The sequence below is a fragment of the Apiospora aurea genome (assembly GCF_038362705.1).
Source record: "Apiospora aurea strain CBS 24483 chromosome Unknown utg000001l_segment0_segment0, whole genome shotgun sequence".
NCBI lineage: Eukaryota > Fungi > Ascomycota > Sordariomycetes > Amphisphaeriales > Apiosporaceae > Apiospora > Apiospora aurea.
Window position 1 is genome coordinate 992,789 of NW_027117388.1, and position 16,228 is coordinate 1,009,016.

At 53.1% G+C, this 16,228-nt stretch overlaps 2 protein-coding genes across 2 annotated transcripts; one reads left to right on the forward strand and one right to left on the reverse strand.

Annotated features, from left to right (window-relative positions):
- Positions 1-8,029: 8,029 nt before the first annotated feature.
- PG986_000327 (uncharacterized protein) lies at positions 8,030-12,535 on the forward strand (the record flags this gene model as incomplete). Its single annotated transcript, XM_066836549.1, has 1 exon — positions 8,030-12,535. The coding sequence occupies one exon, from the start codon at positions 8,030-8,032 to the stop codon at positions 12,533-12,535; it is 4,506 nt and encodes a 1,501-aa protein (XP_066705442.1).
- Positions 12,536-14,492: 1,957 nt separating this feature from the next.
- Positions 14,493-16,228, reverse strand: PG986_000328 (Cytochrome P450; the record flags this gene model as incomplete). The annotated part of the gene is made up of 4 exons (XM_066836550.1): positions 14,493-15,514; positions 15,570-15,729; positions 15,783-15,908; positions 15,962-16,228. The coding sequence occupies 4 exons, from the start codon at positions 16,226-16,228 to the stop codon at positions 14,493-14,495; spliced, it is 1,575 nt and encodes a 524-aa protein (XP_066705443.1).

The window sequence follows — 16,228 nt, forward strand, 5'->3', positions numbered from 1 at the left end:
GTCACCATCCAGCTATAGACCTGTTACTCGTAGTCTTCAGCAAAGCCAAGGCGCACTCACTCTTGGCTCATGGACGAGTGGTGAGTACCAGTGCTTGCTACTCGCTCAGCGTCGTATCTACTAGGGAGGCTCTTACTGCCATTATGCCGTACGATTGGAACAAACTCGAGGCGAATAATCCAGGAGATCCCGTACCCATCTTTCTACGAACCTGAGTGAGGTCAGCTCCGCGTATGTGGTGGGTGGTACACAGCGGCATCGTTATGACATGTGGCATGGCCGCGAAGGAAAACGGTAACAAGGCGGGACAAAAGCCATACGAGATGACCAGGGCCTGAGAATCCTTGCGCTTCTGTTATCCCTTTGGAAAATGGCTGTATCCGAGAAAGCCACCGTTTTCCTGGTTCTAGAAAACCCATCGTGCGACTCTCGACGAAAGTCCCAGGCATGACAGAACGATGGCTCGCTCAGCTGAGACAAAACGGGGATGTTCAGAGGCGGCTGCCAAAATGTCTTGGATGACAACAGTTGAAACATACATATGGCCTCAGCTGTCAGCGTTTCCGTATTCCCCGTCCTATACTTACTTGTTTACATATACATAGAGTGTAACAACGAAAGAACAGAGAATACGCGTTGTTTCGAGGTGGGTGGGTGGGTGGCCAGGGATCTAGACTCTAACAGATCCTAAAGCCACTCCCTCAGGTTGTGTTGTGGGCCGGCTAGCAGAAAATAGGTAGACAGTCTATCCTTGTATAACTATCGCCGCCTCCTTATGTAAACGCCCCCCTCTCTTCATGCTCACATTACTAAGTAGGTAGGTGGCCACAACGCCCTACGACCACGCGTGGCCGTTTCCGGTTGTTGCGCAATAGGGATTATACCTGATGGATGGGAGGTGCCCACCTCGAACCTCGTGGCATTTTTCTGGCGTGGTCCCCGGCCGGGACACCCTGACAACGGAAAGCACCCGGGTATCCCAAGAGATCAGATCGGTGGGTAACCTAATCAGGACATGGCAAACCAATCAAATACCGTATGATGTATGACGGCACGTCTATCCCCCCTTTCCGCCCTGTCCGAAATATAGCTAATCTCCCATCGGAAAGCTTACAAATATTCCCCGGCATGACAAGCTAGGTCTGCGTTTCCCGCGGGAAGGGAAGGCTGAAGCCAACCTCTCTTGACCTGGGGATGAATATTCAGTCTAGTTATGATAGCCGGGGGCTCCTTGTTAACACTTGGAGACCCTTGTGGGCGCCGTTGGATTTCTTGATGGGATGTGCCCTATACATACCAACAAGTGCTGAGTCAAGCGGGGCATCTATGAGAAGAGAGCGTGGCGATTTTCAGTTGTCTTGGAACTCCCCGATATCTGATCTGCTGTGAATGTCAAGCTCTGGTGGTAAAGCATTGCACTGCACTGTTATAGCTGATCAGTCGTTCAGCTGGTAAAAAAATAAAATAAAAGGGGGCAATGCTGCGTCTTATTCAGCTCTCTCCTTTCCAGTGTCGGCCAGTCCTTGTTACACATTGACTTGCATGAAATGGTAAGCATGGCATATCTGAGCAACCGAGTGGTTAACAGGAAGAGCATAACAGCCAAGATAAGCACAATGTCTTATAAACCAGGAAATCGCCGAGTCCCTATCTCACATCTAGATCTGACCGAGGCTTCTAGAAAATAGGAACTTCGACGGATCCTTGTAGTTGCATATATCGCATGAGCCAGAGTCCCCTTTCTGCCAAGAAGGTTCACCATGGCTTGGGGGCATCGTGTGACAGAGCAATACTCCAATCGAGTCAAGAATTGGATAAACGACGTGTAGGAGTTTTCCATTCGAATTCGATTTGGCGGCCCATCCGGGGGAGGCTTGGTGGGGCTGCTTACACCCGAAACTTGTACGACCAGTGACTGACCATTGTCGAAGGCGCCTCGGACAATCAGCAGATCGAAGCGCATAACGTGACTTCAAGTAAACCAGTTGTTGTTCTTGTTCTGGTAGACTTGCAGGTCACAGTTTGCACGCGCTCAAAACTGTACCATGGCTACAAAGCAGTAAATGCAATGGGATCCCATCGTTCGGCGAAAGGATTCAAGAAGCCTTTGACATACCAGCTTCCCAAACCGGCAACCCGCACTAACAGGGTTCAGTCGTTGGCTAGGGCTGGCCAAGGATCATCGGCAGTATTGATAGCGAGCCGCAGGTAACGGATTGCCTCTTCGAGACCGTCATCACTGATCCCTTCCCGGGAACAAGAGTGTAAGTTCGGCACGTATGATGAAAGGAGGTTGAGACAGTCCATGGACGACTAATCATTACGAGTGGCTTTGTATTTGGTTGTAGCTAATAAACGGCACAGCGCAAGAGGGGCGGCAGAGCTGGTCCCAGGGTTCTGGCAGCCTATTCGTTAGCTCCTCGGCCAGTGATAGGCACTAGATTCGGCTCGGCGCCGTCAGCCTTCCTGTCATGCACTACTTTGCTAATAGTTAGCAGTCCGGAGGAAATCGAGACTGGCCCGAAAAAGACGGCCAGTGATTCAATGAGAGCATGGACGAGGGCTTTCGCAATTATGTAGCTGGCCACGCGCGCAACTTGCGGTTGCCGCAAAAAAAGAATGGTTGACCGTAGACAGGGCAAACAGCCAATGCCCATGGGTCCCCGCGGGGTGAAAGCCAGTAGGAACAAATCAGAAGCAATAGGTGTTGGTTAGCAAGCTCTTGTTTAATCCTTGCGCAGCTGACATAGCTGAAGTGGGATATTTGGTAGCAAGGCGACCCGAATGTCTCAGTCTGTCTAAGACATGCATGCAGTAGAGCAATGCTTGGCGGTCTGGAAGAAAGATGACGGCGTCTCAACTGAGGAGGTCGCGCGTTGGCTCTCAGCCTTCGTCCACTGCAGATAATACTCATCAACCGTCATAGGTATAATCACTTGACCTGTGACGGGATCTGTTAGGGAAACGAGGCACCGTATCAGGCGTAGATGTCTGCGACTCGCAGTACAGTAGCGTATCATCCTACCTCCTGCAAGACCTCCGGGCTCGGACTCGGAAACATCACATGTTATGTTTTTTTGGCTTCAATGATGGGCTCAACAGGTCGCTTGTTCTGGGCATTGCCGCGGGAGTGTGCCTCTATCCGCGCGTCAATCCCGCACTGCTCTCAAGGGTGCTGAAATTTGCCTTCGAATCTTGAACCACACATCTACCAGGACGACATATTACGTTGGATGGTGAATGAGAAGGTGTGGTGGCTGTGTTCGTCCGATCCAGTCCCTTGGGAATAGTGATAACAAACCCTGAGATACGGTTGGGCGTCGGCGAAAGCAGATCTGCATGGTCGAGAAGCTGCGATAGATAGAGAGTTGCTGCCTGTCGAACGCAACTGGATCAGACTGGATCACGTTGCTTGGGTACCTCTTTCGGGGATCAGAAAGGATCCTTGGCTAGTGGCAGACTGGCCAGGTCCAATCAGATCTTGGAGAACCCTGCTCACCTGAAAGTGGTCCTCGGCATGCCTGCTCGCGGCTAAACAAGCGACAGCAATTGGGGGACAAGGGTCTCCGGGCGGGCCACAACAGATCCAGACCCTGTCACTGAAGAGAGGGCTAAGTCTACTCCCAGCTACTACTATCATCAGTTTGGCCAGATGTCCAGACTCCTGCCATACTTGTAGTCCGTGAACACTGTGAATCGACGAGACCTGCCTGCAAATTTTCCTGTTTAGCTTGCGTGTATATCGGCAATGGTGAGGCCTCAATCGTGACGAGAATCAACGAGAGCGTGCCACGTCAGAGAGACGAGAGATACCCCCGGAGAGCTAAGCCACGGCCGACCCCACTGCCGCGCCGTACTGGTAGGTATTGCCGGTTCGCCCAAGATACGGTGTCGCTGTGGCAGTGCCAGCCTCGCTCAATCGGGGCGGCACTCGCCACAGCGTTGCTACTGCGCATGCAGGCGACACGCGAGATGCTAGGCACTAACTTAGGCTTGCAACATGTGGAAAATGACGGTAGTGTAGGGCAAAATCGGATCCATATGGAAGCCGTCGCCATTGACAGCTCACTAAGTCTTGCCACTACTATGCGCAATTCAGCTTACTGCCTTCGCCTAAATCGATAATGAGGAGCCTCGGAGGCTTTTTGGTCCTGATTATGGCCAAGTACGTGTACGTGCCTTGTTGCACACACAATTGACAAGAATAGCAAGTGGAACTTGTTGAGGTCGATTGGTGTTGGGTCAGATCCATACCTAGGTAATGGGAGGTATGTCTATCGACCCAGGCTTTCTGCCCAGGCCATTTCGGTGACCGATGTATGATGATGTATCGCGGCCGCCCTGAAGCCCGGCTAGATAGGCTAGTGACTCAACCTGCAAGGTATGTGCATAGTGTAGGCTATTCTGGGAAACTTGATCGATGATATGTCGAGTCGGAGTTTCGACAACAACGATAATGGCGGGTCGTTGTTGTTGGCCTGGTAGGTCAGTAGGTAGGCCCACTGAACAGCATGGGCACGTCAGTCAGTCTCATGCGAATGGATGCTCAGGTACACTGCGCGCAAACCGGCTTGCTTCGACGATAGGTGCGAGCGAGCGAGGGCGAAGGAATCGGCGGTTTTGGGGACGAATATGAATCGTCGTCCTGGAAATGCCCGCAGGTAATAAGGAGAGACATGCTATGCAGAGATCAACCCATGGCCCCTCCTTCCGTCATACTAAAACATAGTCGACTGTCACGAAGACAGCTTGACGGATAGGCTCTCGAGCTCTTGATTGGTCGAAAATTATCGCAGCCGATCCAATCACAAAAATCGAAATTAGGTAGCCGGATTGGAATATCCCAAGTAGGAACGCTCGCAATCAGTTCCCCTGTCGTGTGTATCTGACCTACAGCATGATGATACGAGCAAGAAATGCATGCGTGTCTCTCGTTGCCGGGGACAGCTGGGGCTTCGAAGGCATGATGTTGGTTTGTTATAAAGAGCCTTATAATAAATCTGTACTATTAAATGTTCACACGATGCTGGCGCGAGCAAATGGTTCAATGAGCCCAGCGTTTGCAGAATGTCTCCCCTCTTAGGGAGGTCTGCAGCTTGCAGGGTTGCGTTGCCGGGAAAGAGTGGCCCCGAATCTGGAGATGGACTACTCAGAGAAGCCCAGAGTGAGACATGCAGTAAGACATGCAGTAAAGTCAGACCTGCAGAGAACGACACTCCCGCGCAATTCTGATTTGTGCAAAATCGGTGCTCGAGAGTGATTGACCGATGCCTGTGTCGTTGGGCGACGTGATCTTACATTCTGTAAGGAGTGACCACGTGAGACGGACGAATGCCCGCTCCAGGCAAATCTGTCTCGGGGGTTTCTGCTGATCTTGCTACTGAGGATTCTTCCACAACGATTGGCCGCATTGCCAAACGGAGCGGTTTCGCAGGCCGACGCCGCGTAACAAACCCTTTTCTGGTCCGTACTACCCCCCCTTTTTGTGCACGATCTTATCTTGCACTCTTGAAGTCAGGATGCCCTCTGCTGCGATGGAAAGCATATAGTTCTGACACGTAACATGGCGCGCGTAGTGCACATAATGGCGATGGTAAGATGGGCCAGGCCGCCATCCCGTGGTAGGGTTACGGGTTTGCTACTGTACAATGTACATACATACTGATAGCACAGGACTCCACTGATCTAGATGCGTACTACTATGTACGTGCGTGCTGGGTTGCGTTGCGTTGAGCTGTCCAAGGCTGTGGCGGGGAGTGGAGTTGGCAGTGGCAGAAAACATCGAACCCATAGCAGGCTCCCTCCCGAAGGCGAAGAAAGTAGCAATTGCACTGACGTTGATGCCAACGCATTCTGGGGATGTCGAGAGACCCAATACTGAGGAAACACTTGGTCTTTTTTTTCCCGCGATAACCACGCAGAGAGAGGATTGGGATCAGGTACACGGAACAATTACTCATGCTACTGATTTCCGATGTGCCAGCCGCCCTGATGTGTAGCGGACGGGACTAGGTAATTTGATCGGCCGTCCAGAAGCCCGTCGGCCTCAGCTGTCCCAGCGTAGTCCCAGTGCAAGCGCGCAATTTGGCAGTGGACGTACTTTGCCCCGCTGGTACCCGCTCCACCTAGCCATACCCAACTCACTCTGCGACTGACTGTCTCGTATCGAATTCTGCAAAACTCTTGCTGCTTGCCAGCAGCTCCCCCTCCCCGGATAGGATTTGGTCCTCATATGATGGATGATCCGATTTTTCGGTTGCAACCACTAGTCGCGCTATAAAAATTCTTTTCCGTTATTGGTCGCGCTATGAGCAGGGTCTTTCGGAAACTATAGTCGTGCACCGAAGTCTCCTCTCTTTGTCTCCCTGGTCGCCCGAAGCGGGAATGGTGTCGGCAGAGATGGCGGGGCTCCTCAGCGAATCCGGTCGGCCAGGACGCTGCTCAGCCCTCTCATAGGGTGTCTGGATATGCACGATCGAACCCAAGGCACTTTGACTCGCAGGCTTGCAAATCATCCCAAACCCATACCCCATGCGCAACAGCCTACCGTTGGGTCGTTGCTGGGTTCGTCTAGGGACATGCTTCCCATGGTTTCTCGCTTCCCTCCTTATGGCTGCAAGCTCCTGAAAGTCAATGGGTCGCTAGTCGTCCACCATGGATCAGCACTCAGCATCATCGTCGTCGTCGCATACACGGCTCACGCTTGTGGGCAGCAGAGCTCCTAGCTCCTAGCTCCTAGCTCCCACAGTAGCTCCCATCTCCTAGCTGCCCCCTTCGTGGACCGGACAATTGGTGACTCAGCGACTTTGACTGGGCTATGGGCCCTTGTACATAGTATAGAGTCTCCGCAGTGTCTGTGCAGGGCGGCCGCCAACCAGACCGCGTTTTCGGCGAGCCCAGCTTTCTACACAGACACCTGACCCGGCGATGTGATCCAGACGGCCGCTTCTTGGCCGTTGGCAGGGATCTAAACGCCACACTTGTCCAAAATTCACCCATGCTCTGCTGCGATCTCCATGTCACCCCAAGGGTGGAACAATACACTGTATCTAAGTAGATACCTTGTCCACCCTCAGGATGCAGGGCTAAAAGGTGGACTTCCACTCGGTTTGTAGGCATCTACCTATGTATATGCCATCACTCTCTCTTATTTTCTTACCATCTCGAGCTTGTGCTACTATCTCCCCAAGCACCTTCACCTTGTTCCTCATCTCGCTCTGTTCAAATATACACCTACTCCTCCCCAGGGCTCTTTTGCCTAGTCCATCCTACCCGGACTAGCTTCTCGACTCGATTATTTGTATAGACCGTCAACCCTCCAGAGCCGGCTCTCGAAAGTAACACAAGTGAGCCGCTCTACCAGTGTGCTGAAATTGGCCGTCATCCACCTCATCACATAGACGCCGACAACTCCCCACCACCACCAAGGGTATAATACGCACTAGTCAGATTTCGATCTCCAGCACACCTTTGGCACTCCTGTCCACACACCACCACGACCTTGCTACTTATTCCGGATACAGTTCCCCAGATCAACCCACCCAACTAACTCCCTGCCGGTATTTCTACTTTGGGTAGTTCTGGTCTTCTTGTCACATTTCTTCTTTTTGTTCAGTCTGTATACCTGTCTGTGACATTTCTTTTCATATACCCCCTTATCAACGTTTTGCTTCTTCTTTCTTCTCCCATGACCCGGCACCCTGGAACACAGATATTGGCCAGGTATCCCCCAAACGATTCGAAGCGGAATCCCCATACTATCCACCTGGCTGTTGTCGAAACCAGGGCTGTAATACAGGGACAATTGGACAGGACCATCATCATTCAGCCGGTACAAGAGATTGCAAAGGGTATCGCGATATACTCCCGGTTAGTCCTTGGCACTGGTCACGAACGCACGACTTTCACCGAGTATCCGGAAGGACCCAGCAGCAGTCTTCTACGCACAACTACATTGGAGGATTGTGCATTGAGCTGTTGATACTATGATATTTGATCTGAACCTCGCCACTATAAGTCAAGGGTCATCATGTCAACAGTCAGGGCGCGTTCGAGCTCAAGGGGAAGAAGCAGTGACGAAATGCGATCAAGAAGGATGGGAGGTGTCATGGAAACAAGCCGGGAGGACTTCTCCCCGGCCCTAACGAGAAACGCCCGCAAAGAAGCAAGCAACGTTGCTTTGACATATACATCGAGCGCCCAACCAAAGACACCGAGCCGGATACCTCAAACTTCTTCTACTCGGAAACCTTCGACGTCCACGAGAAGGCCACCATTGACGCACGAATCCCAAGCTTGGAGCAGCGGTTCTAACAGCAGCAATATCCCCTCCACAACATATGCTTCCCACGGGTCAGCATCTTCTGATGAGCACAATGCTGAGCCCCAACAGCCACGGAGAACACTTCGTCGAAAGCAGTCAAGCGTGTCACGAGGCAGACCTAGTCGACCTGAGAACCCCAGAACCGACTCAGGAAGGGCCAGATCTTCGTCTTCTATCCCGAGGTTACATGATTCACCGGCCCCCCGTTCGCTTCATCTGGATCACGGTATGGAAGTCGTACCGGCAACCGAGCTACCCAAAGCCGTCGCACAGGACACAGCCATCTACCCTGAGTTAGACAGGTATCGGGGCATAAAGATCCCCGTGGATGGGCCTGCGGACCGTGACATGCTGTTCAGACTCGCGACTCATGATCTTCCTCCACCCACGCCCCTTTTTTCGGGCACCAGTAGCCACAGTCAATTGAGTTCGTTCAGCGGCAGCCCGTCAACACGATTCTCAGACTCGCCCGGCGCAGGTCCATACAGTCGGGACACGACACCGACATCAATGTCCTCAGCTTCACCAGGGCTTGTGGCACCATATCGCAATTGCACTCCAAGACTGAGACATGCAAGTCCAGCCGAGACAAGACCCCCGGTCTCCCACAGAAGAGCCGGTAGTGTATCAATTGATAAGACAGCAACTAGTACCGACGCTCAAGGCCTTGCACCAGTCCGGGAAACGTCTCTGACGTCGTCCTCGTCTAACTCGACAGTACGCGGTGCCGATGACAAGGAGGAAAAGTTGAGGAGGCTGCTGCCTCCCGCTCCTCCTAACCCGCCGCCCAGAAAAGTTTCGCAAAAGCTTAGGAAGGTACGGGAACCCGTGGTATCGCCATACCGTCCTAGCCAAGACAGAAAGCCTTCCATCATGAGATCCCCCTCGCCGGCGAAGAGCCCATTCGCTTCACGTGAAGGCCAGAAAAAGCTGGTCGCGTCACCGCCGCCACGGGGCCCACCGCCGGCCAGACCAAGTCGGGAGGGAACCCCTGACCTTGCTGCGCAATTTGGTGGACCGCTTCCTGTAATTCAAAGCAATCTTTCCACAGCTAACGTCAACGAGAGACGGCAAAGTGCCCAAGTGCACCCGAGCTCCTTACCTCGATCTGCTACCCCTTCTGACCGTCCAGGTGGTGTCAAGGCCTCCATCAGTCGCGAGCCAACTCCAGCACCGCGGTCCGCATCCTCTACAGGTTTCCTTCCTACCACGACGGACAACCCCAAAGCTTCACGAACGCCTTCTCCCGGCGCTTCAGCGTTTAGAAGCAGATTCGGGCTGTTCGGAAGGCGGACCAAAACGGAGACGAGCGTACCTCAGATAGACAAGAAAGACAAGCTTTCTCGAAAAGGTCCCGCAGCTGGCACAGGCCATGAAGGCTACGGCAGGATGGGCACTATGAGAAGGCGTAGTAGCAATACTGGGAACCCTCCCAGAGGATTTGCTGGCGCCGTGTCATCTTCGGAAAGCCTGGCTAGCGCTCAGTCCACGGATCCCTTCTTGCTTGAGCGCATGAACCCAGTGGTTATTGCTGGAGGCGAGATTGTTGAAAATCGAAACGCCAGTTCGGATTTGAGTCGCACGGAAAGCAATCAAAGTTTGGCGTTTCATCGACCAAGTCTCGGTTCTCGCAATCCATCGTCCGCATCCCTGGCGGCCCAAGATGAGCCTAGGAATACCCTCTGGCCGTCTGCTTTTCCCCGTCGCTCAGTTCAATCACGCCGTCCATCGGATAGTAGTGATTCGGAAGCTCTGGCCATGAAATCAACCCTTGCTTACCGACGCTCGGTGCAGCGGCTGCGCTCCTCGCCTGATCAAGAGCCACTTCGATTGCCGAAACCTATAGTAACCCGTGCTGCTGCACCTCCTTCACAAGGGAGCATCGACACGACAACCTTCACGGATGATTCGTCAGCAGAGCCGCAGTTAGAACCGGTTCGTGGGCGCATGGAGGCCCCAACTGGACCTAAGAAATTGACGAAGCGCGTCAAGTCCCCGCGTAAATGGAATCTGTTCAGCAGATCCCAGGATAAGTCTAGCACGAGTGCGAAGAAGCAGCAGAAAGACGAGGCGGCCAAGGTTTCTGCAACAGTCAAACCTGTTCAGAGTAAGCCAGTGCCATTCTATGCCATCATGGACTCATCGGAACAAGAGGATACTAGTCCACAAGACATGACAACAATCCTCAGGGAAGCAGAGGTACTTCCTCCTCCGCCATCAATGGTGCAAGCACACGAACGGAGACCATCTACCACTAGTCAAGTCGGCGATAGTCTGCCCAGACGTAGAGCAGACTCTCGCGGGCCGGCACAAGAGAAGACGCAGGCTATCGCGGAGCCACCCCAAGCAAAGTCACCGGTCAAGCCAGTTTTGGGTGCACGAAGACCATCGGAAACTGCCACACTCCGACCAAGTCGATTGCCGCAAGTTGGTCGCATACCAAAGGTAGTCAATACTCGACCGGAGCAGACATCCCCGAAGAGCTTCTCCCGCCCGTTTCACAGGGTCAGTATGCAGCATCCTTCGTTTGGAGCCGATGCTGCAGATCAGGACTCGGTTGCTAAAGGACCCAGCCCACCAAGACCAGCAACACCTGAGCTCATGCCTGATGAATCGACCACAGCCACGGCTGAGAGTGCGTCTCCAAAACATCAACCGCCTGCCCGAACGCCGGAGTTCCTGGTATTCCCGCCTCGCACAGATTCGGAATTTACCACGAGCACTACTTCTAGCGGCTCCGGCATCCTGGCTTTTGCGTACCAGAATACGGTAGCCCCAGAGCCAGTAAGGGCGTCTCTCGCCGAAGATGAAATTTGGGACGAATACAACGACCTATTGGGAGATGTCCCACCATCGGCCACATCCTCTAGAGGCATCCCTTTTCATCTGGAGACCTACGAATCGAAACTGGCGAGGCGGATGACCAAGCCACTGGAATCGCCTACTATCAACGTGCAAGGTTCCAACCAGCAACAAAAGCCAAGCCGAGACTCTGTCGATACTGGAAATGCGGCAACAAACTCGAGTCATTACAGCGCTGACATGACAGCGCGACTCAATGCGGCGTTCCGGTTTCCATCAGACACTCCAACCACACCGTTCTCGGTCTCTGAATTTGTGTCCGGCTATGGCGATCGGAACAACAGTATGGAGTCGAACCAGCCTGCCGTAGAGGCACCAGAGCGCACCAGTACTTTGTCAGACGACCTCAAGGCCGACTTGGCACGAGCGGTTCGAGTGTCAGATAGCAGTTGCTCGAGCGAAGAAACCCCTCTTTCCCAGGTCAACCTCCGCGTTGGTTCCATGACCGTTAGCAAATGGCTTTCTTTTGGCCACGTCCTCTTCAGCCCGACCCGCGACGAGCTCATCCCTGTGGTAGGGTCACTTAAGCGCCACTCCATCCTGGTGCTTGATGGCCTAGGCAACGATGACTGGTCTTTCTATGCAGCTGAAACGTATCCCGCAGCCACGTTCTTCAACCTGTCGCCCAGAGCACCAATCTCAGCTGAGAATCGATCACCCACGTCGTTCCCCCTGTCTCCACCAAATCACCACCAGATACAGTATCTCTCGTACAAGGACAAACTCCCTTTCGGACCCGACAGCTTCACGACGGTAGTATTCCGCTTTCCTTCGGCAGCTCCCGAATCTCACTACCGGAACATCATCTCCGAGGCGCGGCGAGTTTTGAAGCCCGGCGGCTACATCGAATTATCCATTCTTGATGTCGATTTGGTCAACATGGGAAACCGCACCCGACGCGCTGTCAGACGCCTGAAGGAGCGGGTTCACATGCAACATCCGGACTACAACCTGAGCAGTTCATCTGATCTTATCTTGCGCCTGTTGGCCAAGAAGGGCTTCGGTGAAGTCAAGACCTGCCGCGTTGGCGTTCCGGTTGCCAGCGCCATCTCTTCCAATGCCGCACCGCCTGCCGAGGGCAGCGGCAAGCGTAGGAAGAAGGACGAGCGCAGCCTGGCAGAGATGATGAACGACGAGACGGAGACGGGTGACGAGAACATCACCAAGATGGTGGCCAAGGTCGGGCGTTGGTGGTATAACCGATTATATGAGTCGGCCGCGGCATCGAAGAACAGCATCTGGAACGACAAGGCCTTGCTCGCTGAATGCGAGGAATGGGGAACGAGCCTGAAGCTGATGGTCTGCCACGCGAGGACCCCCGAGACGCGAACCCGTGTGTCCAGCATCTAACTGATTCCCTTGTCTGGCCCTATCAAGAACACACCTGGGGTTTCCTTGGATGATTCGATTTGATCGATACACTTTTTTTTCTTGTTATCACCCCGACAGAGAATTTGCGAAACAATGTCGCTCCTCGACTTAATGCATCATCCCATGTACAAAAGTAGCACCCCTATCATCCCCTTGGGGGCGGCTAGCTCACACCTTTTGGATTTCTTTTTCACTGGCATAGCATTGCGCAGGAACGTTACACAGGCGGGCATTTACAGCCAAGATTTTACCAGGGCGCGAGCCCGCAATTGGATCATACAATCTCATTTACACAGAGGTCATCATTATCACACCATACCCACCCCTTTCTCAGACGGGCAGGTACCAATAAGACAACAATAACAACAAGAAGGAGCTTCCCAAGAAGCGAAGAGGAGGGATATGGAATCCGATCTGAACCAGCCAGGTAAGATCCACAACAAAAGCATCAGGGTCTTTGCTTGCTATCATTTGGTTTTTCCACGGAGCCCCTCGTCAGCGGGCGAACGGACGGGCCCGAAACCAACACTTTCGATTCAGCGCATACATATTATTCTTTACCTTTCTTTTGGCGATTTCACTGGCTGGCAACGCTCTATTATTAATGGGTATACACATACATACTGGGAAGTATACCTGCGGGAACGGGCCTCCAGACGTCGACTTGGTTTTGCCTTCCTTCTTCGGAAGAAGAGAGGCAATAACACCCGCTTGTCGATGTCTCTCCTAAGGGACGGGATCTTTGGGAGGCTCTAGGGTTTTAATTTTGCTTGGTGGAGGGCTCTGGAAGCGATGGATTAGTAAGAGAAAGAAAGAACGAGAGTAGGGTACTGGATACTGAAGGGGAGAAAAAGTGTCTTTCTTCAACCAACCAAAACATTCGCTGGACGGACTCTTTTTATGATAAGGATTATGGATATGACCTGCTATGAGGCATGATGATTTACTTGTTTTTGACGGTCTTTGGAAAAGAGGGAGGTCCTGGTCATGCTCAAGGTGGGACGGGACACTCACCCTCACAACCACTATACTTTCGCCATTTTTGCGAGCGCATTTGCGTTATCAGAGATACCCCCAGTCTTTCCCGCACAATAATGGAAATACTCACATCGCAAGAAATTTTGTTTACTCGTTTATTGCACCGTGCCTTGTATCTTGTAGAGTTCGGCTTGCACATTTGCCTCGTGGGTAAGGGGTTTGCAGGCCTGATTTTAAGTGGATAGAGACAAAGAAAACATCCAACTATGTACGATCACTACCCACGAGCATGCAAGCAAGAGCACTTCACAGATGATAGGTATTGCTATGCGGGTTACTTGACTTTGATGTTTGTTCTCATTGTGTAGATACGATTTGTCTGAAGTCGGGCTCGTATCCTAGCCTCCGTTTCCCAAACCCCTTCACCGAAAAACGCCGCCGAGAATGCTATGCTAATTGTATGCCGGTGTCCAAATCCAAAACGCCGCCCCCCTTGTTTGCGTACATGATGATATGTACATGGCCCGACCCGAGTGTGCTATGTAGATATGTGCAAAGGGTGATGCCAACCCCCAAAGCCCCCCACCAACTATGATGGTGGTGATGATAGTCGAGAGTAATATACAATGTGCAAGTACCACGCGACTCACCCCCTCTCTTATCCGCTTCAAGCTTTCTGTTTCCTTCGTGGCCTCTTTTTCGTTCTCGATGTCCCTGTATCATGGCGTACTGCCAGAAAGCCCCAGGCCCCCGGGAATCGCCAATGACCATCGACCGCGCGTGACCTCTATTCGGTGGGTATCAATAATATTTCCGCCCGCTCGTTTCTGTCCGTTTCAAGCCTCTATTTTCCTGACAACATTCAAAACGTCAGGTCCATGACATGCATGCTATTACCACATGCCTTGATGGCTACTGACTTTTTTTTCTTCTTCTTCTTGTCGCTGTACTTGCGTTCTCAAGACCGCCGCCGGAACATGATCTCGGCCTTCTGGTTCGGGCTCTTGCTCATCATGAACATCATGGGCTCCGGGCGGCTCTCGCCGTCTTTGAGCTTGATGTCGTAGTTGAGCACGAAGTTGGCCAGGACGAGCTTGATCTCGTTGCCGGCGAGGAAGCGGCCGGGGCAGGCGTGCTTGCCGAGGCCGAAGTCGAGGTTCGACTGCGTGATGCTGGTGTACTGCCACCGGTTGGCCGCGTCGGCGGACTGCCGCCTCAGTTTCCAGAAGCGCAGGCCGTCGAAGACGTCGGGCTCGGGGAAGTACCGCTCGTCGCGGCTGATGCCGCACAGGGGGGCCAGCAGGTTGGTGCCCGCGGGCAGGTGGGTGCCGTCGGAGAGGTCGATGGGCTTCACCACTTTGCGGATGAAGGTCGTGACGTTGCCGGCCAGGCGCTGCGACTCCTTCATGAAGCTGTCGAGCTTCTGGAGCTTCGCCATGCTGCCCTTCTTTTCCCAGCCGCCGTCTTCCACGAGGACCTGGTGGGCCTCTTCGCGCAGGATCTCCTGGTATTCGGGGTGCGCCGCGAGGTCGTAGAAGCAATCCGTGATGGCATTACTGGTCGTGTGTATGGAAGCGGCGCTAAGGGCGAGCTGCACCTTCACTTGCGCGCCGTAGTCTCGCTTCTGCTCTTCCGGGAGCGAGTCGATCAGCCACTGGGTGAAGTCGTCCGGTTGGCTGCACCCCCGGTCCAGTTCCTCGTTCTGCAGCCTCTCCTCGATAATCGGCTTCAGCATCGCCTCTCCCCTGGCGAGATCCCGCGAGCTTTGGCCCAGTTCCGAGACGAGGTATTTGGCGATGGGTCGCATCCACGTGGGAAAGAATTGCAGCTTCACCACGGCGATGAATACGTGAATGGCGTAGGTAACACTCGTCTCCATCCACTCCTCCGTGCGACTGAGCTCCGAGCCGACGAAGATGCTGCCGCTCAGTCTTGCAATCACTCTTAGCATGAAAGGCTGTAATTTCATTGGCGTCCAATCTGTGAACCTTGTAAGTATTACACCAGAGTTACGTTGGTTTCAAGGTATAAGTACCTTTGCACTCTGGGAATTCTTGTCCAACGATGAAATCGAGTTCCGACTTTTGACGAGGTATGAACCGGGTAAGCTTCTGGCTTAATTTCGTCTTCATCAAGAACAGGAAGGTGTTCGTGTGGTCACCTGGGCCGAAGTTGGTGTAGTCGAGGAGCATGGCCTGGAATAGTTAGCAACAACGCAATAGTGATGTTTCGGCCGCTCGCTTGGTACCTCTTTAATGGCCTCCTGGGCACTCAAGTGCTCCTCGGGAAGTCCTTTCAGCTCACTGATCAGGGAAACTGGGATCAGTGTCCTCAATCCTTCCGTAGCCTTGATGTTGTATATGCGATCCCGGAACTGTCGCTTGTTAACATGATGAGAGCCTAGTAAAGCGAGTTCCGAATTCGCACCTTGCCATAGCTGTCCCGGACCAAAGTGTCTGCACTGAACATCCATTTCATCCGCGAAGCCTTGTAGAATGGTGCCGACACAGATCGTTGCGCCTTGGGGCGCATGAGATATGCAACCAGCAGTGCCACCAGAAGGGCGAGGTAGTAGCTAAGGCGACGGCCCACCGGCTCCTGGGACTGTGGCTGAAGCAGAGCTTCCGAGCCAGTAACGTTGCTGGACATGCGCATCTCCTCCATGATCTGCGGCGAAGGTTGTAGTGACTGCAT